Source organism: Ochotona princeps, chromosome 19 (assembly GCF_030435755.1).
Source record: "Ochotona princeps isolate mOchPri1 chromosome 19, mOchPri1.hap1, whole genome shotgun sequence".
Classification (NCBI taxonomy): domain Eukaryota; kingdom Metazoa; phylum Chordata; class Mammalia; order Lagomorpha; family Ochotonidae; genus Ochotona; species Ochotona princeps.
The window spans coordinates 7,025,527-7,049,589 of NC_080850.1; the positions used below are offsets into that span (position 1 = coordinate 7,025,527).

The following is a 24,063-nucleotide window of genomic DNA, read 5'->3' on the forward strand; positions in this document are numbered from 1 at the left end:
GGGAGCGTTCATCCAAGGAGGGGTCTTTCGCAGCGCGGGGAGCTGGGCCCCTGTGGGTCCATCTTTGAAGCCACGCTGCTGCTGAGTTTGCAACTCGCTCTGGTGCTGCGGGTCCAGCCGCTTTTGACGGGACGTCTGCTCCATCTAGCGGCGAGATGGCGAACAGCACCGGCCGCTGTTCACCCTTGGCTGTGGGCATGGGACCCCTTGGAGTGACCTCTGCTGTTCACGTTTTCATTCTTCGTCTCCACCGACTTTCAGGGACTCTCGCCGGTGTCGTGAGTTCCTTGGTCCACTCCGCACCCTGTTCTTGGCGTGCTTCTCTTTGGGTTGTTCGTAAGGTCCCTAGGGTCTCTCCCGGAGCGACTCCCTCCCAGGGGTCCCTGGCTGCAAGGTTGCTGAAGCCACCTCCCAGCCTGCACCCCCTTCCTCAGGGCCCTTAAATCCTGCATTCAAGCCCGTACACCCTTCCACCCTGCCTTCGTCTTCTGCTGCCTCAACGCCCTGGTGTACGTCGTGTCCTTTGAACACGCGTGTCCCTGCTTGCCGTTGCCAGCGTAAACATTACTCCCCTGCCTCTGCCTGTGCCCTGCTGCTTGTCTCCCTCCAGGGCTTGCCTCCTACAGGAAGCCTTCTCGGATGGATGTCACCTCCTTTGTATGAATAGCACCAAGGTGTGGCCAGGCTGTGCAGGGACCTCAAGCCCTGGCCATTATGTCACGTTCTGCCATTTCCTTGTTGATGAAGTTGGAAATTAAAAGCAATAGGATCTTTGGGGTAACGATTAAGTTTATAGCATGCGTTCAGAACAGTGCCTGAGTCATTGGGCGTATCATGTTGCATGATCATTATCATTAGCCAGGTCTGAACCCACGACTTGCTAGCGGAATGGCCCCAAGCTAGCCATTTCACCAAGCTCAATTGTTTTTGCCCAGAAAATGAGGACATGGCTTTCATCAGCTGGTTCGCTATCTGAGGAGCCGGGCCGGATAAAGCCAGGAGGTGGCAACTCCATCTGGGTCTCCTGTGTGAGTGCAGCGACACGAGCCCTTGGACCACCCTCTGGTGCTTTTCCAGGCACATTAGCAGGGAGTGAGACTGGAAGTAGAACGGGCAGGAAAGGAACCGCACCCACATGCAATGCTGGTGCTGCAGGCAGTAGCATCACAGCCACTGGCCCCTGAGAACTGACATTTTAAAAAAAGATTTATTTTTATTTTATTGGAAAGGCAGATCTACAGCGAGAAGGAGAGACAGAGATTTTCCATCCACTGGTTAACTGTCAAACGAAGCTGAACCGATCTGAAGCCAGAAGCCAGGAGCTTTCTCTGGGTCTCCCACATGGGTGCAGGGTCCCAAGGACTTGGAACCTCCTGGACTGCTTTCCCAGGCCACAGGCAGGGAGCTGGATGGGAAGTGGAGCAGCTGGAACATGAACCAGCACCCGTATGGGGTCCTAGGGCTTGCAAACAGAGGATTAGCAAATTCAGTCATTGTACCCAGACCTGAAAATTGACATCTTACCAAGATTGCGTGTTCTGAGACCATGAACACTTTAAAGCTCCACGCTACCTGGTTTTTCAATTTCTTTAAACAGCATTTTGTGGAGTTCAATGTATAAATCTTCATCTAAAAAAACAGTTGTGTTCTTGAATATTTAATATTTTTAATGCTATTGTGAATATTATTGTTTTAATTTCAGTTTGTGATTATGCACTGCTAGTATGAAGAGATGCAATTGATTTTTTGTATTGATCTTGAATCCTGTGGCTTTGACAATCTCATTTTTACTTATAGCCATGAAGTCTCAATTGGCTACTTTTTTTTTTTTACATAGATGATCATGTCATATGAAAATAAAAATCATTGTACCTTGTTCTGTTTGGTCAGATGCATTTTGTTTCTTTTTCTTGCCAATATGGTGATTAAGACCTCCAGTAGGCTGAATAGAAGTGCTGAGAAGTGATCTTGTAAAATTCTTTATCTGAAGGGGAACGGCGTTTGATCTTTTATCCTGAAGTCTGACATCAACTCTAAGTTTTCAATAGATACACTTTTTTTTTTTTTCAATAGATACACTTTATCAGATGGTGAAAGTTATATCCCTACATCTTGGACCTTTGTTATTATTATTGTTATTGAAGTATGAACGATAGTTTAAAAAAATGCCTTGTCTGGGACTGGTGTTGTGTTATAGTGGGATAAGCTTCCAACTGTGGCACCAGCATTGCATGTGGGTGCTGGTTCATGTCCTGGCTGCTCCACTTCTGTTCCAGCTCCTTTCTGATGGCCCGGGAAAGCAGTGGGGAATGGCTCATGGCCTTGGCCCCTGTCACCGATGTGGGAGACCTGGAGGCAGCGCCTCGCTCCTGGCTTTGGATCGGATAGCTCCAGCTGTGACACCATTTAGGGAGTGGAACAGCTGATGAAAGATCTCTCTCTCTATCTGTAAAAATCTGTCATCCAAATACAAATAAGTAAATATTCAAAAAAATTACATTTCTGCATCTATTGTAAGAACTATAGTGTTTCTCTCCTTTATTCTGTTAATATCCTAAATTATATTTAAAAATATATTAGGCTAGTCCTGAATTCTTAGGTTGGAATACACTTAGTACGCTTTTAATATATTGACTCTCTGTCACCCATGTGGGAGACCCGGATGTAACACCTGATTCCTGGTTTAGGTTTGGTCTATTCCCGCCTGTTTTGGTCATTTAAGGAATGAGCCAATGGATGGAAGATTTCTTGGCTTCTGTGCCTTTGCCCTATAACTGTCTTTCAGATAAATAAACCCATCTTAAAAAAATGGAGCTGCTACATGATTCAGAAGTCTTACTTTTGGCTGTATATCTACAGGAAATAATATCAGTAAATGGAAGGACTAAGTCCAATCCCATGTTCACTGCAGCATTAAACATGAGCTATTTCATCACGATTCCACCCAACCTTCCACATTAGTTTCATTTTAGCAGAATTCATGTTGCTTTGATAGATGCTCTTTTCAAAATGATGTCGCATCCTTCCTGGGACCTCAAACTAGCTGCAGTTCAGGCATATTTTAATGGGTTAGTTAGTATGAGTTTATTCTGTTGCCAAAAAAGATTTGAAATCTGTGCATAGGTTCTTCATAATATGCATTTTGCGTGAATTTTTTCAGGGCCCCTCACATATCAAAAGAATCAGATGTTTTACATAAGTTTCCTACTTGTTAATTATATTTCAATAGAGCTAGAAAAATAAGATAATAAGATAATAAAAACAAGATAATAAAACAAATAAAATAATAAATACAAAAAAGAAAGAAAAATTAACAACACAATTCTGCATTCCTTCCTTCCCTCAGCTCCAAAACACCACAATTTTACCTTCTGCCTCTAGGGATGGGTCTGAGTAGGTAACTCACGGATTCCCGTGAGATCATGCTGTATTTGTTAGGTAACTCACGGATTCCCGTGAGATCATGCTGTATTTGTCTTTTGTGATTAGCTTCCTTCATTTAGCATGATGTCATCATAGCCGTTAATATCAGTTTTGATGAGCTCTGTATTTTTTGAAGGAATTTGCACGTTTAATCTGTTTGAATCTGTGTATGTGAAGTTCATTGTATGTCATCATTGTTGCCAAGCCCCTGCGGGCCCTGTAATGCCGACCACTGGAGTTGTGTTTTGAGAGCTCCCATTTTATGCTTCTTTCAGCTTATTTGTACCTTCAAAGCCCGTTCAGGTAGGTGAAACCTGTTATCAACTCCTGAGAATTCATGAAAATAGTATTTCTTGGTGACAGGTGGTCATCATGCATCATAAAATTTCAGTCGTTACCCAGCATACATTAGGGTTTATTTTGCTAGTAGTGAAAAATGGTAACAATTTTGTGCAGTGTTTATCAATTAGTACCTCCTGGGCCAAATCCAAGTTTATACTGCCTGGTGTCTTTTATTTTATTATTATTATTTTTTATTTTTAAAAGATGTATTTATGGGCCTGGCATGATAGCCTAGCGGCTAAAAGTTCTAGCTTTGCAAGCACCAGGATCCATATGGGCACCGGTTCTAATCCTGGAGGCTCTGCTTCCCATTCTCCTTGATTGTGGCCTGGGAAAGCAGTTGAGGATGACCCAAAGCCTTGGGACCCTGCACTCGCATGGGAGACGCAGAACAAGCACCTGGCTTCTGGCTTCAAATTGGCTCAGCAGGCAGATCTTCCTCTCTGTCTCTTCTCTCTGTATATCTGACTTTGCAATAAAAATAAATAAATCTTAAGAAAAAGATTTATTTATTTGAAAGAGGAAATGTAGAGAAAGACTCCATTCACTTTTCTAGCTCCCATATGGTTTCCTTCCCCGTGTGGTCACAACAGCCCAGTCTGGGCCATGCTGAAGCCAGGAGTCTGGAACTCCAATCTGTTCTCCCACACGAGGGGCAGGACCTAAGAACTTCTGTCGCTTTCCTCGGCACATTCACAGGAAGCTGGATCAAGATTGGAGCAGCCAGGGTTTGAACTGTCAGTCTGAATGGAGGTTTGGACCACAAGCTGTGGCTTAACCTGGTGGATCACACTGCTAGCCTCTGTATGATAACTTTTGAATACTAAATTAGCTACACGCATATAGGTTTGGAAGACTCTGAAAACAAGTTCAGATTTTCAATTTCGTTGAATTATTTGGTCTAATTACATTAAGCCCACATCCTGACAATATGGTAATAACCTTTGGAGTTTGCATATGAACACTGAGCATGGTTTTTGTTGTTGTCTTTGTTGTTTTGGTTTACCATTTATTTCTTCAGTCTGCCTGATTCCATGTACTCATTGAACTTGGTAGCTCCTGAGTTAGTATTTAAAGGAAAAGTCAGAGAGTCCTGAGTTCAAATTGCTGCTCAACCACTTGATAACTATTCAGTTATAATCAAATCATGTAGGTCAAGTTTCCTTATTCATTAATGGGAATATTAATAAACTAAATTTTGCAGTAGTGAAGATTGAATAAGGTGAATACATGAGAACTATTTAGCATGCTCAATAGATGATATTTGTAATGTGTTATGATAATTGGTGGCAGTGTGGTGTGGAGGTTATGTAACTAGACTTGTTCTGTTGTCCCATTTCTGCTAACACATAGCTGTGTAGCTGTAGGTTTGATGGCCCCATCTCTTATAAGAAGGGGTGGGATGGGGTCAGTTAGCTTATGACAAGTTGTAAGAAAGTTCAACTTAAACTACCCTAAGTAATAAAACATGAATTGCTTGATTTTTGCTGAGACGTATAATCAGAAATGTGAGGAGAGTGCAACTTTACATGGAGTTGGATCCAGTAGTCAATAATATCACTGAAGAGTCCATTTTTTTTCTCTCTGCTTGGCTTTTGTGATATATTCAGCTACAGGTTATCTATTTTTCAGGTCACAGAACCATTGCTTCTAGGTCTTACGACTTTGTGTTTTCTCCTTCATATCTGCAGCAAAATGCTAAGCTTGTTTCGTTGCTTTTGGTGGAAGCTTGGCATGCATGGTGCTTGAATTATTATTTCCAGTTTAAAGCCTTTCCTTAAACAATTGCTGTGGCCAGGGACATGGGTAATTATGATTAATGTGGTCTTGTTCCGTGTGCTTTATTCCTAGAATAGAGAGCATATCAACTCCCCAGCAGCTCATGTAACTTACCCAGTGGGGTTGGCTGCCTCTAGAGTTTTCCCCAAACCCTGGACTTGTGACTCCTGTTGGACCCGTGCCAACCACTGTATGGGGTGCAGAACTTGTTGTGGCTTCCCAGTTAGATAGGCCCTTATTTTGGTATGGAAGGACACACTCCCTGTAGCTCCTCTGAGAAACCCATATGGCCATTTCGCACAGGTCCTTGGCATGCTTCCCTTCAGAGGAAAAGAAATTTGGCTTGGGCACATGGGCTTGCCCTCACTGCTTTTTATGAATATCTTTTTTTTGTCGCAGTTGCTTTCCAACCCTCTCTGGTGATTGTTTCTCAGAGCTAGTTTTAGGGATGGACGGGGAATGGTCTTCATGCTCTGTAAGACATCAAACAGGCAGATGTTGGAGCTTGGAGAGTTTTCAGTCTGTGTCTAGCTGTGTGGGCAAGTACTGCCATGTCCCTGGGCATTATTTTTTTTCATCAGAGAAACAGGTGACTAAGATACCCAGCTCCGTGGGCTGCTGTCACATACAAGGAAGGGAAAGTGCACAGAGACGGTGTGAGGTTAGCTGCTGCTCTTTAGAAAGGCCTTGTCCCTCACCTTAACTGCAATAATTCTCCAGCTGCTCTGCTTGCTCTGTCATGGCGCATGCTTGTTTTCTTGGCATTCCATTAAAATAATTTTCTTTGTTGTCTCTCTCCTCTCATTGAAATCTTCAGTTCTTGAGAGCAGGGTATATATCTGTCTGATTCCTCCTTGGTTGCTGCTGTGGGTGATTGCAGCTCAGTCCTTACTGGAGATGTTTAGAAGATGGAGGAGAGTGACCCAGGGTATCCATTCCGCATCTCCCTAGTCAGTAATGAAGGGCTGTTCCTCAGAGCTGTTGATGATTTGATTATTCTAGCCTGCCCCATCTTAGGCAAACTGGGGCCTTTAAGACCAAGTCTGTGAGAGTCAAGAGTGGCACACAAAAAGTTCCAGTTGGTAGCAATTAAGTCCACCTACACAGTCATGGTGATTGCCAAAAGCCATAGCCTCTGCAACCTGGTTGGGTTCCCATGAGCAGGTGGTCCCTGGCAAAGGTGTGATCCCTGGTTGGTTGATCCAGGATCAGCAGGATGCCTGGAGGAGGACCCGTTGGAGATGGGGTCAGTCCCCTTTCACTGCATGTCCTTCTTACTTCCTCTGTTGAGGTTTAACCTGAGAGAAGTTCTGAATCTTCTTCCCACCCTGGCTTCTCTCTGATATCTTGACCTGCTAGTTCTCAGGACAGATTTTAATTTCTTCTGGTCTGGCCAGTGCAGGGAGAAGACTGGCAGCCATTCTTGCCTCCCTGAGTTGGGGTTCTCAGCTCTAGGCGTACAGGGCAAACGCCTAGAGATCTTCTGAAGCCTACTGAGCTCAGGGCCCCACCTCTAGAGACTGTGTGAGATTAAAATCACCTGAAAAAGGGCCCTGGCATTTGGCATTTCAAAAAATATCTCCGTCTCTGCTCTCTGGGTGGTTCTGAAATGCATCCAGGGTGGAGATGTGGGGAATGTAGATGCGACAGAAACATCTACCAGGGGCATCTGGGAAGGGTAGCAGCATGTCTAGCTTCAGGAACAACTTGATTCCGCAGGCCAGTGATATCATCAAGGGTTTAATTTCTGGCTTTTATTTTCTAAAATTGCTCTGCCTAGCCTTGTGTAATATCTGTTTTAAAGCCATGGTTAGTAGATAAGCTCTTGGAATCCCTACATAGTTGCTGGCATGTCTTGGCCGACATGTTTTCTCATTCAGCTTCGGTGGCAAACAGAACAACATTGCCTCATTATTTCCAGCACAAGTTTTGAGATTCATGCTGTTTGACCTGGCTTGTTTCAAGCTTACCCTTGAGTCAGTCTCTATGGCCAGGGGATGGTTCAAATCAGATGCTCCATTCCTGGAGCGGGATGTGGCCAGTTTCTCCTTCTTAGGCTTGTAGGCACTTTACGCTCTCTGGGTTGCTTGTAGAGAATTCCGATGCCCTCACCTTTAGAGGTTGTACCTTATTAGTTTAGGTGAGTCCTGGATTTGGTGTTTTCCCAGTTCCATGTCAGGTGGTTCTGACATACAACCAGGGTTTCCACCACTGACACAGGCTCAGATCCCACACAGGCATGATCATGCGTACAGACCCTGTGCTTAGGCAGACGTATAGATGTCTTTCTGGGGAACAAGCACGTGTCCAGCAGCTTGAGGGTGGCCATATGGCTGCACTCAGGGATCTCTAATTGAGCTGCAGCTCCTACAGTTTCAAACCATGAGAGGTATCAGCCAGCATCATCAGATTCAGAGTATTCATGTATGCACAAGATGCTATGGTGGGCTGCTCGTGCTAGCAATCCATGATTACCTGAGATGTTTTCCTGCACTAGGTTGGTCTTCTCATCTGTTACATGGGTTCAAAGAATATCGTGCCTCTCTGGACTGGCTATAGGAGAATGCAATTTCTGGAGGTGAGGTAGGAATTTAATCTCCATAAGGTGTCTCAGCCAGTTGTGACACCTTAGGAGATCCTGTGTGAACTCTGATGCTCTCACTGATAAAACCAGGACTTGATGTTCTAGAATGTTCTACCCTGAATACAAAATAAGACAATGTACGTAAAGTTCCTAGTACAGCATCTGACACATAGTGGGGATTCTGTAAATTGCTTTCCTCCTGATAATGCTGCCATTAGCTTTTTTTTTTTTAAGATTTATTCATTTTTTATTACAGCCAGATATACAGAGAGGAGGAGAGACAGAGAGGAAGATCTTCCGTCCGATGATTCACTCCCCAAGTGAGCCGCACCGGGCCGATGCGCGCCGATCCGATGCCGGGAACCTGGAACCTCTTCCAGGTCTCCCACACGGGTGCAGTGTCCCAATGCATTGGGCCGTCCTCAACTGCTTTCCCAGGCCCCAAGCAGGGAGCTGGATGGGAAGTGGAGCTGCCGGGATCAGAACCGGTACCCATATGGGATCCCGGGGCTTTCAAGGCGAGGACTTTAGCCGCTAGGCCACGCCGCCGGGCCCTGCCATTAGCTTTTAATATCCAATGAAGAAGTCAAGACCCACAGTGTTAGAGCTAGGTGATGCTTTCCTTAGAACCTGAAACTGTTTATCCACCCCTGGACCCTGACTCCTTCAGCAGGAGTTCCTGTTCCTATATCCCTAAGCATTCCACATAAGACTTCTGGTTTCGCACATTACTGGATCTGGGGATTGGCAGTCCTGTGGTAAGTAAGGTTTGCGTAGGGGCTGATTGAACTTGACATTGCAGATGGTCCCAGCATCTGCTTTTGAACTGAAGGTTTGACTGGGATAGTTCGCAGGCTGCCACCACCTGGTGTAGTGCAGGGCAACAGAGTAGTCACCAATAATAGATGCCAAATGAAGGGACTAAGTTTCTTTTCTCACAGTTTTCCTCTCCCGCCCCAGTGCAGTCATGGAGGAAATGGTTGACAGTGTAAGAAACAGTTTCATTTATTGATTAGAACATGGTATAAAATTACAGCAATTTGCAGGCATTCTGGACTTTCTGGGAGGGACATGCAGTGCTGGGCTCGAGCAGGGGATGGAGCAGAGGTATGTGTGAGCCACTGCGTAATGACTCCCTTCCAGGGCCGATGAAAGGGACTCAGTCTACCAGCACAGATGCTAATACAAGAGAGTTATTAGTCCTTGCCCCTGGAAACAAAGGATGCTGGGCCGTTTGGGTCTTCAGACCATGCCATGTTTAGAACTCAGTCCCATCCTATATGTGTTAGGGGCTGGCTCTCCCAATGTAGTCAGAGCGGATTCTCATTGTTGTGTGAAGTGTTCTTTCTTCCCACCACAGAAAGAGAAACAGGCACGTTGGTCTGGGAGGCCAGCAGACGATGGTGTACACTCGGCTAAGGTCGTCTTGCTTCCAGATTCGTCGAAGTTGGTTTGACTCGGAGGTGAGGTGGGAGTCCGTGAGCAGAAACCTGTGTGCTATGCTCAAGCTCAGGCAGGGGGAGACTTTCCATGGAGCAGCAGTGTGAAGAGATGGGCATGCTTCTGGAACAAACTGGGATTTCCTCTCGCCTTTCTTGGCAGGAGGGGGAGTTGGCAGAGACAGGGCCACATGGCGCTGGGTTCCAGAGAACGTCTTCAGTGGAGAATTCTTCCAAAGTGTAAAAGGGGCTTCTGTCCCAAGAGTTGGTGTATAAATCGGGAGAAAGGGGTGGTCAGGTTGTTCAGGTGGCTGTTCAGTACAGTGTCCCCGGGAGCTGGCTAGCTGGGTTCCCAGTTACATGACGTTTTGGAACAGCTGGAGAGACCTCATGATGTTGTCATCCTGAAGGGGGAGGAGGAGAAAGAGGGTGGTAAGAACTCTCTGAAGTCCCTTCTCAAGAAGCTCTCTCTCTGGTGAGCATGGTTTCCTTGGCAGGAGACCTCTATAAGGCAATGTGGAACGAGGAGCCAGGGCTGGGGGCCTAGCAGAGGATCAACTGAACAAGCAATATGCAACTTTTCTAGCCTTAAGAATGAACATGGAGGAAGCGAATTACCTTGTTACAACAATGAGACGTTTTAAGACGTCTGAGCACTTGCATTTTATCAAATAATTTTTCTATATCTGTAGAGATAATCACCCTTTGTAGTTGATTGATATGATTACTTACATCAATTCATTCTTGGATTTTAAACCAACTTTGCATTCCGTGGCATCAGGGCATTTATTCATGGTGTGTTTTATGTTTTTTAATGCATGGCTGAGTTTGAGTTTTGTCCTCTGTGTTCAAAAATCTTGTACTGTCATACCAACCTTCCTCTTTGGGGGCATGAATCAGGTCAAGAAGCTTTTTTTCCCCCTCTCTTGCCTTACTCTACATAAGACTGTTACCGTCTTGGTCTTAAATGCTTGCAATAATGGGCCAGCAGAACTCATGAGCTGCCTTTTTCTCTGGGGGAAAAGTCCTAAATCACAGATTCAGTTTCTTCAGCAGACAGAGGGCTGTTCAGATTTTCCATTTCCTTTTTGTGTTAATTTTCATAAGGTGTGTTTTGCACGGAATTTGCATATCTCCTGTAAGTTGGAAAATCTGTTGATTACTGAGCTATTCTTTTTAGTGACTTGGAAGCCTGTGGTGACGTTTGTTTTCGTTTCAGATATTGGCAATCTGAGTTTTCTCTTTCTTTTTCAATCAATCTCAATATGCATTTATCAAATTTGCTTTGTCTGTTTCCGCAAGAATAACTCTTCTGGCTCTATTAGTTTTCTTATACATGTGGGTACTTCAAAAATTCATAGAAAAATGGAATTGAAAAGTTTTATTTAAAATAATATTAAAATCATAAGGTAATCTTAAAAAGGTACAAAATATTTGTGAAATTTACATAGTTTATCATCATATGCAGCTCCCACAAACTTTTTGAAGACCTTTCTTTTGTCTGTGTCGCATGTTCTGTATTTTGCATTTCTCTGTTGTAATTTTCTAAGGTATAATTGTTGGGTACAGAAAACCCTCAAATACTTGGATATCAAGCAGCACACTTCTAAATCCCTGGGTAAGGGGAGGAAAATGCATTTGATTACAGTGTAATAAAAATGGGAAATATCAAAATTTGTGGGATTTAAAGCAATGTTCCGCCAAAGTAGTACTGAGAGGGAAAAAATCACACTTTTAAAAAAAGATTTATTTATTTTTATTGGAAAGCCAGATATACAGAGAGGAGGAGAGACAGAGGGGAAGATCTTCCATCCGATGGCTCACTCCCCAAGTGGCCGCAATGGCTGCAGCTGAGCCAATCCGAGGCCAGGAGCCAGGAGCTTCTTCCAGGTCTCCCATGCAGGTGCAGGGTCCCAAGGCCTCGGGCCATCATCGACTGCCTTCCCAGGCCACAAGCAGGGAGCTGGATGGGAAGCTGGGCCAGTGGGATTAGAACCAGCGCCCATATGGGATCCTGGCACGTTCAAGGTGAGGGCTTTAACTGCTACGCTATCGTGTCAGGCCCGAAATCACACTTTTAAATGTGTGTATCCAAAAAGATCAATTGGGAATCAATGATCTAAGCTTTCATCTTAACAAGCTAAGTCAAAAACCCTAAAAAGCTGAAGTTGAAAAAACAGAGGGAAGAAAAGTAGACTCACAGAAGAAAAGATTGTCAGAAACAAAGTCAATTGAGTAGTGGCAGTCTTTAACCATCCCACCACATGCTGGGTTCATTGCTTGGTACCTAAGCGTGTGGGTGTCAGAGTCGGGCACTGGCCCTGTCACCTATTAGCTATGTGGCTTTGGGAAAGCTGGCTCATCTCTGTCTCTTGGGTGGAGCTCAGATAACTGAGTCTCTTTCTGAAATAATTTTGGGGCTTGAATACATTTCTCCAAAGTAGATGCAACAAGTATTTGCGACTGAGTTTCTGATAGAGAGCTTGGGCCAGTCTATCTCTTAGGCTTAATGAAAGCATGACTGGAGGACCAATAGTATCTAGGACAACTTAATGTGTTTTAGAAAAATAACATCTCTGGCCTGGCTCAGTAGCCTAGTGGCTAAAGTCCTCGTCTTGAGTGCACCGGGATCCCATATACGTCCGGTTCTGATCCTGGTGGCCCTGCTTCCCATCCAGCTCCCTGCTTGTGGCTTTGGAAAGCAGTCGAGGATGTCCCAAAGCCTTTGGACCTTGCACCCACATGGGAGACCTGGTGGAGGCTCTGGGCTCCTGGCTTGGGATTGGCTCAGCTATGCCCATTGCGGCCACTTGGGGAGTGGTCTCTTCTCTCTGTATATCTCCCTTTCCAATAAAAATAAAATAAATCTTTAAAAAAAAGATAAGCAACATCTCAGGCCTAACCTATGGGTTTAGAACCTGCATCTTAGTAAGAATTTCGAGAGTTGCACAGTTTTACAAGCATTTGTCTAGCACCATTGTGTCTATAAGGTTTCTAGTTCCTGGAGTGAAAATGATGTCTCTGGGATCAAGACTTGGAAATGGAGGTTTTCAGAACCAGGGCAGGTTGTTTTCCACCCACACGATGGTTGGAGAATCACAGCTGTAGATTTTTTTTCTAACTGTTTCCTGATAGTCCGAGGAGTGAGACAACAAGCTTGAGGAAGGTTGAAAATGACAGCATTGAGCTCTAGGGGGGAGGTCTAGACCCACAGAGACCCTCTCTGGCCTTTGCACTCCCCCAGCCCTTCCTTGGGCAGGCTGCCTGGTTTTGTGCTGAGCTAAGGTGGAGGGCTGTGAAGGCTTGCCCTCTGACGCCCGGTGGTGCGGCTGTGGGCTGTGCTGGGGGCAGTCGCAGGTATGTGCCTGCTCCTCACTGCCTTCCCAAGGCCCCCACACAAGAGACTTCTTTCCAAGATTCGAGGTTCTCTACCTGCCCTGAGTGCTCCTTACCTCCTGGCAGGATTCAAGGAATTCATCCAAAGTCACGATGCCATCTTTATTCTTGTCCATTTTCTGAAAGACAAGGCAACGAGGATCATTTTAAAGAACCTGGTCATCTGCATTCCGGAAGTTCAGGTTTGTGAGCTAACCTTGCCCCAAGAATCAGGGTGCTCTTTCACTGGCCAGACATCTCTAGGAGGGCATCAGTTCTGTAGGTCTTCAAGGCTTGCTGTGGACACCAGCACTTCGTTGCTGGACTATTCCAGTGTTGTCCTGGCATGTAACTTAGCTATTTTCCATGACTATAAAAAATACTCATGGCTAGCTATTTTATATTAAAAAAAATAAAAAGAAAGGCTGATTTAACTCCTGGGTGTGGAGGCTGGAGACCAAGGAACCAGCGTCTCTGTGGCCCTGGTAGGAGCCGTGCCGAGGATGGGAACATGTACAGAAACGATCACAAAAGGGGAGAGGGAGCCAGGGAATGAAGAGAGACAATCTTGCTGCCTTTACTTACTTACTTATTCATTTAAATAGCAACTTCCTTTCATGAAAACCACAGGATTAATCGCTCCATTCCAAGGGTCCTGCTCCCAATGACCCCTGTTAGGCCCTGCCTCTTGAAGGTCTCACCATCTCTCTACTGACACGCTGAAGATCAAGCCTGCAATATACGAGTCTTTGTGGGGATACACTCAAACTGTTTCCAAGTCACAGTATACTTCCTCTTGGGCTCTCTACTGGCGTGACTGTTTGGCAGAACCATCCCTGGATGCACAGCACAGGAGGTTCTGGTTCTGCTGCGTGTATGGTCTTGGAGGGAGGCTCCTGTTCTCCCATCTTCCACAGACGAACGTGAGCTCTGACATTCTTTGATATCCCACTGCTACACTGCAACTCCTCTGCTCAAAAAATCCCATAGTAGCCCATCCTCTTCCAGTGCAAAGCTAAACACTTCCATCTCAAGACTTCACAAATGGTTGGTTGCTAGTTTCCGTCTCCCAATGCTGAACCTATGCAAATGTGCTGAGCGGTCTCCACCATGTACTGTTTTCTCTGTCCTGTACTGTTTAGACTTTATGACATCTTTGCTCCTACCCTTCTGTGGTTTTATGTGTGTGTTTAATGAGATCACTGATTCATTGAGCACAATATAAGTTATGGTTTGTTTCTGCTTCCTACCAGGTTTAACACAGGGTTGGATACAAACAATGGTCTCAGATGCTCATGGTTGATCAATTGAAGTTGGGCGTAGAGCTCATGCCGTGGGTGCGGGCACTTACCTGGAAGAAGACGTCCACGTGCTGCCTCGGAGTGTCCTCTTTGAGCACGGGGTAGGTGTACTTCCCCATCATGTCATAGATGGCTTTCACGATGTCTATCATCTCCTGCAGAGGGGACATGGAAGCACACAGTGTGGGAACCATGAGGTCAAGCTCTTCTTGGGAGGCAGAGTGTGGGACTCCTCACGTCCTTTGGCAACAATATTAAGTAGGAGGGTTTTCTTTAGCAGATGAAAGGGGTTAGAGAAAAAGCTGAAGCAACTGGGCTCCGGGAGTCTTCCCGTAGAAGACAGTGGCGCATTTTCTTTGCTTTCAGGAGCTCTTAGTTGGGTCACCTCTTCCTGGGCATTGTTCTCTGTGAGTGGTGATGTGTAGGATCCCTACTAACTTAAAGCAGACTTAAAGCAGCAAATGCAATACTATGCTGAATTAAAGACACATTAATGTTCTGGTTTACAGAGATGTATAAATCTCTCTCTTCTTGGTCTTAGCCAAAAAGCTGAGAAGCAATGGAAAATCCTTCTCTGACTTTCTCTCTCTCTGTAATTCTGTCAAGTAAAATAAATAATTCTCTTTTTCTAAAAGATATATTTATTTTTGTTCTAAAGGAAGATTTACAGGGAGAAGTAGGGGCCAAGAGAAAAATCTTCCATTCACTTATTTGTTCCCCAAGTGGCTGCAGTGGCTGGAGTTGAGCTGATCTGAAGACAGGAGCTAGGAGATTCTTTCAGGCCTCCAGGCTTTGGGCTATCCTCCACTGCTTTTCCAGGTCACAAGCAGGGAGCTGGATGGGAAGTGGAGCAGTTGGGGCATGAGCTGGTGTCCATATGGAATCCCGGCACTTGAAGATAGAGGATTAGCCAATTGTACAGTTATAAATAATGGGCCCCAAATAAATAAATCTTGAAAAACAAAGATGATCGTCTTACAAGGAGTATCAGCCCTTTTATCATTTCATGGTTCAGATATTTTTAGCGGGTTTGTCACTTGCTTTTGAACTTTGTTTATGGAATTTTTGATGTACAGCATTTAAAACTATTATGGAGTAGAAATGTCAATAATATATTTATAGTTCTTAACTTTGGTTAAGATATTTTGTTATCATATATTTACATATGTTTCTTATGTTTATATTCAAAAAGACTCTATATATCTATGGTTAATTTGGATGCATGATATTAAGAATATTTATTGCTGAAATAATTACATAATTTTCATAGGGTAATTTATTTAGTTATTAATAATTTCTCCAGTCTCTATTCAAAATGCTTCTTTTACTACATACCAAATTATTATTTGTATTTTCTATTCTCTTCCACTGACCTGCCTGTCCCTCCTCTAACACCATAATATTTTAATAGTTTCAATATATTTATAATGTATGTAAATATCTGGAAGTAACTCCCATCATTTTTCCTTCTTTGGAAAATTGTCTTTGCTATTTTCACCTGATTTCCAACAAAGCTCTGTAGGAATTATGCCAAATTTCCTCTCCAAATAACAGTTTAATTTTGATTAAAAATACATCCATTGAAATTGGAGAATTTCTGGCTCACAAAGAACTCCCCTTCAAGAATATGGTATGTCTCTCTGTTTCACCAAGTCTTTCTTTTGGTGTTTCTCAGGGTATCTTTTCTTTGTCTAAATTGTGGATCTCGTGAAATGCCCACGTATTTTAAATTTTATCATCTTACTGTTAGAGTATCTTTCTTACAGTTAGACCATCTTTCTGAATGGTCACAATCCATACATAGGACAACAAATTTCTTTTTGTGTATATATCTTATTGCCAGTCATTTACTTCATTTTATTCATTTATTTTTTAGTTATAGTTGTTTTTGTTTTGTTTTTGTCTTATTTTTTTCCAGGTAGAAAGTCATGTCATTAACAAAAGATGTTGCAGCTTTCTGTATTTCCATCTCTTTGCTTTTCATGTCTTAGTAAAATTGAAGCACCTCCAGAAAATGCTAAATATTGTTGGTAGTTAGTCATGTGTGTTCTTGTCTCGTTCTTGCTATCATCTCTAGTGTTTCCATAAGTAATGAAACTGTGTCCTAGGGAAAGTATTTTCTACTATGCTGGAGAAGCGTTCCAAGTTTACTCAGAGTTTTAAAAATTTATTAAGAATGGATGCTAAATTTTATTGAATGTGATTTTAGCATCCTATAGCTTAATCTTTTGATATATTTGTATAATGAATTATTTAATAGATTTTTTTCCACCATTGAATTATTCTTCCATTCCTGGACTAAACCTTCCTTATCCCAGTCTTGTGCACTTCTTTAACTAGAACATCAGGATTAACTTCCCAGAATTTCTCTTGGGATTTGGGGGCTTTTCAGTCCATGAAATTTGATTTTTATTTTCCTTTTCTTCATGTTACACATGTGTTTGTTTGTTTTTTTGTTGTTGTTGTGCGTGTGGGTGTGTGAGTGAGTGTATTTATGATAGAAAGAAACCTTTGCTTTATTAGAAGATTTTTAAAAATTAAGTAAAATCTACGGAAACATAACTTGCTTGAAAAGATTCACTGACTTAAAATACCTGGTGATGTTTGATGACTGTATATGTCCGTGTGGACTCTGACAGACTCAACAGACGATGCCTTTAGCACAAGAAGTTCTTATAAACATCTGTTTGCAGTGAACATCCGTAAGTCTTTGACACCAAGCAATTGCTGATGAAATTTCTTTTGCTATAGGTTAGCTTGCATTTTCCAAAATTTCATGTTAGTGGAGTCATAGAGCATAAATTCTTCATGTCTGGGTTTATTCATTCCGCCTACTGTTTATGGAGACCCATGCCAGTTTTGCATGCAACAGTAATTATTTCTTTGACTGCTGAGTAGTATTCCACTGAGTGGCTGTACCACAATGTGTTTGTCCATTGTCCTGTTGACATACGTTTTTGGCTCTTTTCAATCTGGGCCTATTATGAATAAAACTGATATGAACATCTATGTATAGGTCTTTATGGAATCATGTATTTTAATTTCTTTTGAAAAATTTATTTACAGTCAAAGCTAAAGAGAGAGGGAGAGAGATCTTCCAACTGCTGGTTCACTCCCCAGATGGCTGCAATGTCCAGGGCTGAACCAGGCCAAAGCCCGGAACCAGCAGCTTCACCCAAGTTTCCCCTCTTTCTCTGTTTTTCCCAGGCCATTGGCTGAGAATTGGCTCCACATATGTTCTTTTAAAAAGTTAAATATCTATTAGTAGTATTTCTGGATTGTATGTTAAGTATATCCTGAACTTCATAAAAGTTTCCAAAATGTTTTTCAAAAGTATATCGTGTTACATGTACATCAGCAATGAGAATTTCTATTGCTCCAAATCCTTGCTGACACTTAATGCTGTGAGTCTTTTTAAATGTAGTCATTCTAGTGGGTATGCATTTGTGTTTTAATATAGTTATAATTTGTGTTGATTTGAGGGCTAAGGAAATGGAGCACCTTTTCATGGATTATTGGCCATTATCTATTTTCTCTACCGAATTATCTATTCAATTGCTTTGTTTAGTTTGAGTAATTACCTACTTATTAAATTAGAAATTTTATATATTTTGGATATTGGATCTGTGGCATATAATTTGCAAACATTTTTCTCTAGGTTTGTGACTAATCTTCCTGTGCTTTCAAAGTTGTCTTGTGAGAAACACAAAAAACAGGTTTATTTGAAAGGCAAATTTTACAGAGAGAAGCAAAGTTACAGAGATCTTTTCATTTGCTGACTCACCCCCGAATGGCCACAATAGCTGGGGCCAAAGCAAGTCCAATCCAAAGCCAGTGGGTAGGTATCTATGAAGTTGGGTGCTTTTGCGTAGCTTTCTGGTGCCCTGGCCTCAGCCCACTCACCTCTTTGTTAATGTATCCGTCTTTGTTGATGTCATACAAATTAAATGTCCACCTGAGTTTTTCATGGACAGTTCCTCTCAGAAGAATCGACAGAGCAGTGACAAAGTCCTGAGGAGTGAAAGGGCGGGTGTGACGTTAGCCACTGAGCCGTGGGGCAGGGGGAAGCTGGGTCTTTGCGTCAGATTCTCTGGTTCTCTGACCTAGCAGGATGTCTCCCATGCCCTCTTGTGCAGCTCAGCCTTCCCTCCTCTTCCTTGCTCTGCTTTTTGAAAGTGTTGTTTGAGGAAGAAAGAAGCTCTGCTTTAGTGACACCTGCGGTGCAGCTCAACATGGCCCAGTCAGCTGTTGTTGCCTCATCCCATGGCTGTGATGTGTGTTGATCCAATGCTAAGAACATGGGCTGTTAGTTCTGGGCCTCCTTTACCACTCCCCAGCTGTTCAGTCTTGGAAAAGCTACTCTCTTTGCCTTCCTCTCCTCTCCTGTTAAGTGGTCATAAATAATACAGCCCTACCTTGTAGAGTTATTGAGAAGGTTAAATAAGTTAACAAAGCAGTGAAGCCGACACCACCGCAAGGTGAGCAACTTGTCTGCGACCTCTTACATGGTTAGTGTCAGTGTCTGAGGCCCGGAGTTCCAGGCAAGACAGAGAAAGGTGGTTCTTCCCCACCAGGAAATTCTTAGGAAATGGATACAAGTTTCCCTTATGTTGTCTGAGAGCATTTGCTGCTCCAACTCTACATCTTGTGGTTCAGATGTGACGATGCACACACATCCATTGCTGGAGTGGACCCAAGGGGGAAGTGTACCTCGAATTTCACAGAGCCTGTCTGGGTGGTGTCGAAGGCATTGAAGAGGTAATGGGCGTAGGTGCTGGCATCTGAAAGAGACGGAAAGACAGGTGATAGGACCGGGGAGCCACAGAGGAGAGACATCGTTGAAAAACAGAGGCAAGATTTGACCAGAAACAGGAGGGACTAACTGTTCACTCAGTTCCTGGGGTGTTGGTGGGAAGTCTGCTTGGAAGAATCTTGCTGTATTATCAACACATATTTGTTGCTCCAGAGGATCCTGGGTTTGCTTTGTTGGTTAAGATAGAAACCGAGGCTCAGAGAGATTAGATTTAGACAAGGAAAATCAGCCACCAAGGGGCGCTGGGCAGGATGGTTTTCCAGGTTGGACTCACCTCCGTGGGGGAAGAACTGAGCATAGATCTGTTTGAAGGTTTCTTCATTGACCACACCGCTGGGGCACTCCTGTGAGAAGGGAGAGAGAGGGTCAGTGGGGTGTGACTGAGGGATTCCCAAGAGTGGGGATGGGGGAATATATAAGGCTCATTCTTGGGGTTTAGGGCTCCTTGGGATTCTTTGGGGGGAGCATTTAGAGTCTGGGCAAGCATCTGTGCATTTTTGTGTCTTTAAGGGGAGTGGGCAGGAAGTAATTCCCCTGCTTTGGGGAATGCTAGGTGAGGGGAGTTTACGTTTAGAGGAAGGGTCCTGGATTTGCAACCTGGTTTGTTCAGTTCTGAGCTTTGTGATGCTGGTCGAAGTCCTCTATAAGGACTTCTGAACCTGTGGCTGATTTGGGATCAAGCAGGCTTCACCTGTACCCTGTACTTGGGAGGGAGTGTGGCTGGGAGTGCTTCCTCCCAGTCTATCCCAGGACTTGGGGGGAAGATTGTGCTCTGGGTACTAAACAACAAGCAAATCAACATCCAAGAGGGGGCTGAGAGAGCTTACAGTGTTCTGAGGGGCAGAAATGTGGTAAAGGATAAGAAGCAACAGGAAACTCATTGTGTCTAACTTAACTTTTGATTGGAACTCAGCACAGGGAGAGAAGGTTCCAGGAAGAACAGAGGAGAGTCTCATTCCCCTGTCAGTTCTGTTCCTCATGGTAAATTAGTACAGCAACCTTCAGGCTTACATGCCAGTATCTTGTGTAAGCCAGCAACAAAGAGAAAGTGTTAAGCTGGGTTTAGAACCCGGGGTCTTAGTGGGTTTTCCAAGGCTCCATGACCCCTTGACCGTTTTGTGCAGTCAGTCTCTCTGCTGAGATTGTCTCCTCTCTACCTGGAACCTTTCTTCCCAACTAGGGGATCTTGCACTCAGGCCCAGAGGCCCTCCCTGAGCTGTTAAATATATGGGAAACTCAGTTGGGCATTTGGGAGATCCCACCCAGGTCTTACATTTTTGAAGCCTCGATAAAGGACCTGCAGCTCCTTCTTGGTAAAGTTGGTCTGGGCCTCCAGTTGCTCCAGTCCCTCAGGCCGATGGCAAACCATTGTCATCTCCAGCTCATCTTCAATTTTATCTGGAACCAGAGGAGATAGCGTTGGGATGGCTGCCTCAGTGGTCTGTCTTGTCATATCACAGCATGAGCTGTCAAATGAGTAGTGGCATCCTATGGGCTAGGGTCTCACTGCCCACATATTACTCTGGGAGTGTCAGGTGCCATAAGGGAGGCAATGGCAGAATCAAAGATAAGAGAGAAGGACAGAAGTGCTGAAAATAAGTCTGTAAGAAATACTTTTCTTCCTTCCAAAATAACCTTCTTTGCATATTCAGATGTCTGCCCACGGGACCTTCTGCATGTGCTGGAGACACAGGTGAAAGAGAAGGAGGACTACTCTTGCAAGAGCAAAGGAAAACAGGACTATTAAAACAACAGTACAGTTGCACCATTTGGAGCAAGTAGGGAAAGGTTAGAGTGACTTAGCAAAAAGTTCAAATTCTGGCATATTAAATATTAACGATAATGAATGGGTAGGATTTTATAGTGTCCTATTTACAGTATTACTGGATATACTTAAATGATAGGAAAAAGACTTAACTTGGGAGCTACTTTGCATAGATGAGAGCTTCCAAGGCATCTGAAAGGCACTGACACTAGCTGGTGGAAGTAGAAGTTGAACTGTACCTCCCGTCTGGACTGTAAGGCAATACAGTGTTGCCTTGGAGATTTAAGAAGTGTCTATTAATCAAAGCAAGAAATTTACCCATTTCCCATTGAAGCATCACAAAGTTCAAATCAGTGGAACTTTTCAATGTTTCACATGTGATGAGGTCTTCCTCTGGGCCCTGCCAGAATATATTTCTTTATAAATTCATTCCAATTACGAATCAATTCTCTGCTCACATCTGTCATGCGGATGTTACCAAATCCATATATTGAATGACTATAAGTCTTGGTAGGCAAGAATAGTGGTAAGATGGATAGGCTGCTGGGAATATCCACATGGCACATCACACCCTGTGCCAACCAAGAGCAGGGTAGGGTCTTCCACATTGAAGACTGGATGAGCAGGTACATAAACTTAGGTGCATTTCTCTAATCAGGATTGATTTCTTTGTACTAGATTTTCTTTGCAATTTTCTGTTTCCCTTTGAGACTCTGACTCAGATTAAAAGGAATTCACCCAAGTTTGTATATTTGTGCGCACTCCTAAAGGCAATGGAGGTTTGGGGAAGGTGCCAGTAACTTCATACTAATTCTGTATGGGTCACCACATATAACCCTTTCCTGCCAGGCTTAAAGCAGATGTTACAATGTAGGTGAAAAACTGTTTATCCAAAATAGCAGTAGGTGGTCAGTTTCCTTAAAATTCTGACAAAGTGTTTCATTATTGCTCTACTCTGAAACAAATGAATTAAGTAGTAATGATTTGAATACTGAAGTGCTTCCATCTAAATCAAAGGCGTGGTTCTCAAAAAAAAAATAAAGAAGAAAAAAAGTGAGAGAGAAAGAAAACCAGAGGGAAATATTTCAAGACCTCCACCTTAGATTGTTCCCATGTATTTACATACATTTAGAACTCATGGGAAAAGGGAAGTTAATTCTCACTTGAGCTCTGTAAGCACCAGACTGCACAGTAGCTTTATAGAGAATGCCCACGTGTTCAGTGGCGACTTTCTCCTGGAGGAGCTGCCCAAGGCAGCTGTAGGATACTCCACATCTACCACCTGCCCCATTATCTCTCCCTAGTGCTTCCTTCCCTGAGTGTTGCCCAGGGGTTCCAGTAAAAAGAAGGGAAAATAGGCAAAATTGCTTTAAAATAAAAATCAGGAAATTGAAAAATTGGATTTTGGAAAAAAACCTACTTTTGAAAGTGTCTAGTACACTTTTCGTTTTTGAGGTATATCTCATCCAAGGACATAAGGGAATTTGGGGGCTATATTTTCTTATTCTTTTATCTTCCTATGACAGTGTTTTTCATAAGCTCAGGGAAATGACTTTGCAAATTTTAAGAGATTCTTTCAGAGCCCAAAACAACTTGCCTTTCTTAAAAATGCACTTTAATTATTGAGCTACCACCCATGAAACACACTTCACTAAGGTGGAAGTGGACTTTTTAAATGTATGGTTTTTTTTAAACAGGATCAATTTTCACATCACACAGATCCTGTGATGTCAAGATCATTGGATGATGACTGCTCAGCTTATTTTATTTTGCACTTGCATGATCCTTTAATCATCAGGCTGCTGTTCCATTGACTACCAAGGGCTTGCTGCTGTGGGAAGTAGCCTGCCTGTAGAGAGCAGGGGCTGAAACCAGTGACTATCAGATTTTTTTAGATAGTATTTTGTAATAAGAACTGCAATGTACAACACAATCCAGTATACCCAGACAGATAAGCAACATTTTCATGAACTATTTGGCAACAAAGTCTCATGAAATAATACTGTTCCTCACTAATGTGGAATGTACTTTATTTTCATTTTAAGACATATTCTTTTGTATACACACACGCTGGTGGTGACCCTCATACGTGAAGATTTTTGCTTGGAAAACATTGACTTGTCTACACCTGTAGTAACCTTCTAGGGCGCCCCACAGCTGGCTCTCCCTCCCCTTTCTTGTCTGCCTTGTGGTTCCATAACATGTTCTGTAATATATTCCGGGGAGACATTAGCCTGGGCTGTATCAGTTTTCACCTCCAGCCTCTTGGCCCTTGGAGATTCTCCCAATGCTGCCCCTGGCACTTCCAGTCGGGGAGGAGGGGCCCAGCTCCCTGGAACACATCAGGAGGCACCTGGATGTCTGCTTTTTCCGAGGGTTGTTAAGAGTCTCCAATGCCGGATGTTGCTCATTATATTTTTGCTATTAAAAATAATGATGGGCCTGTTTCTGAGTCAGATGAAGCTTGGATGGTAGAGATAGAAGGTAGCCTAGAGATTTCATACTATGGGATAACCACAGAACAAGAATAAATTACACTATTTGCCTTTGTAAAATACTTTGAATCATATCTGTCGTTTCATAACCTGGAGCCTGGTAGGCAGTGGAGAGGGGCCCGTTACTTTCCCCATTGGCTATTATGAGGAAAGGTGTCCCAGCAGGTGAAGTGACTTTCTAACCACTTGGGTAGCTCTCCCACTTTGGGCAAAGGGTGATAGAATGATCAGTTGTAGAGGATTCTACAGAGGAATTCCTAGACTGAATAGGTGATTCAGGTTAAATGGCGCTTCATGTTTTAGGGTCCTTGACTCAGATTTTGTACATGCAATGAAACCTTTGGACCCTTCCAGGGGATTAAAAACCCTTACCAAATCATGGCAAAATTTTCCCATATTTTCAGTGAGCTTTTGCATGTAACACGTGGGGCCCATGCTAATGGCTCCTGGTATAAACAGTCTTGTCTAAATTCTACTATTAACTGGCCTGTGTCTGAGTCCTAGGTCGTGTAAGCAGTAGGTGATAGAATCCAGCAATCCAGATCTCTTCATCAGCTCTAGTTTCCATGTGCCTGCATAGCAGCTCCCACATTCCCTGAGCACAAATTGCAAATTGGTTTGTAACCAACCTTGCAGTTGTCCTGCTCCTAACAAGCTCTGTGTAGGTACAAGTTGGAACCTCAGACTGAACATAGAAAGACCCATACATGACCAAGGCCAGAGCCATCTTCTCCCTGGGCTGGAATA

General features: G+C 43.5%; 1 protein-coding gene and 1 long non-coding RNA gene across 2 annotated transcripts in view; one reads left to right on the forward strand and one right to left on the reverse strand.

The window, feature by feature from the left end:
* Window positions 1-24,063, forward strand: part of LOC131482627 (uncharacterized) — a 59,626-nt gene that overhangs the window by 2,464 nt on the left and 33,099 nt on the right. The window contains exon 2 of the long non-coding RNA XR_009247174.1: window positions 9,489-9,591. This is a non-coding gene — a long non-coding RNA (uncharacterized LOC131482627). The remainder of the gene's footprint in view (window positions 1-9,488; window positions 9,592-24,063) is intronic.
* The window catches only part of KCNIP1 (potassium voltage-gated channel interacting protein 1), a 301,698-nt gene continuing 286,752 nt past the window's right edge, over window positions 9,118-24,063 (reverse strand). The window contains exons 2-8 of the mRNA XM_004587439.2: window positions 20,330-20,454; window positions 19,331-19,400; window positions 18,954-19,024; window positions 18,147-18,254; window positions 14,294-14,398; window positions 13,020-13,082; window positions 9,118-9,971 (exon numbers count right to left, since the gene is read on the reverse strand). Of these exons, the coding sequence (XP_004587496.1) occupies window positions 9,924-9,971; window positions 13,020-13,082; window positions 14,294-14,398; window positions 18,147-18,254; window positions 18,954-19,024; window positions 19,331-19,400; window positions 20,330-20,454 (590 nt within the window). The 3' untranslated portion in view covers window positions 9,118-9,923. The remainder of the gene's footprint in view (window positions 9,972-13,019; window positions 13,083-14,293; window positions 14,399-18,146; window positions 18,255-18,953; window positions 19,025-19,330; window positions 19,401-20,329; window positions 20,455-24,063) is intronic.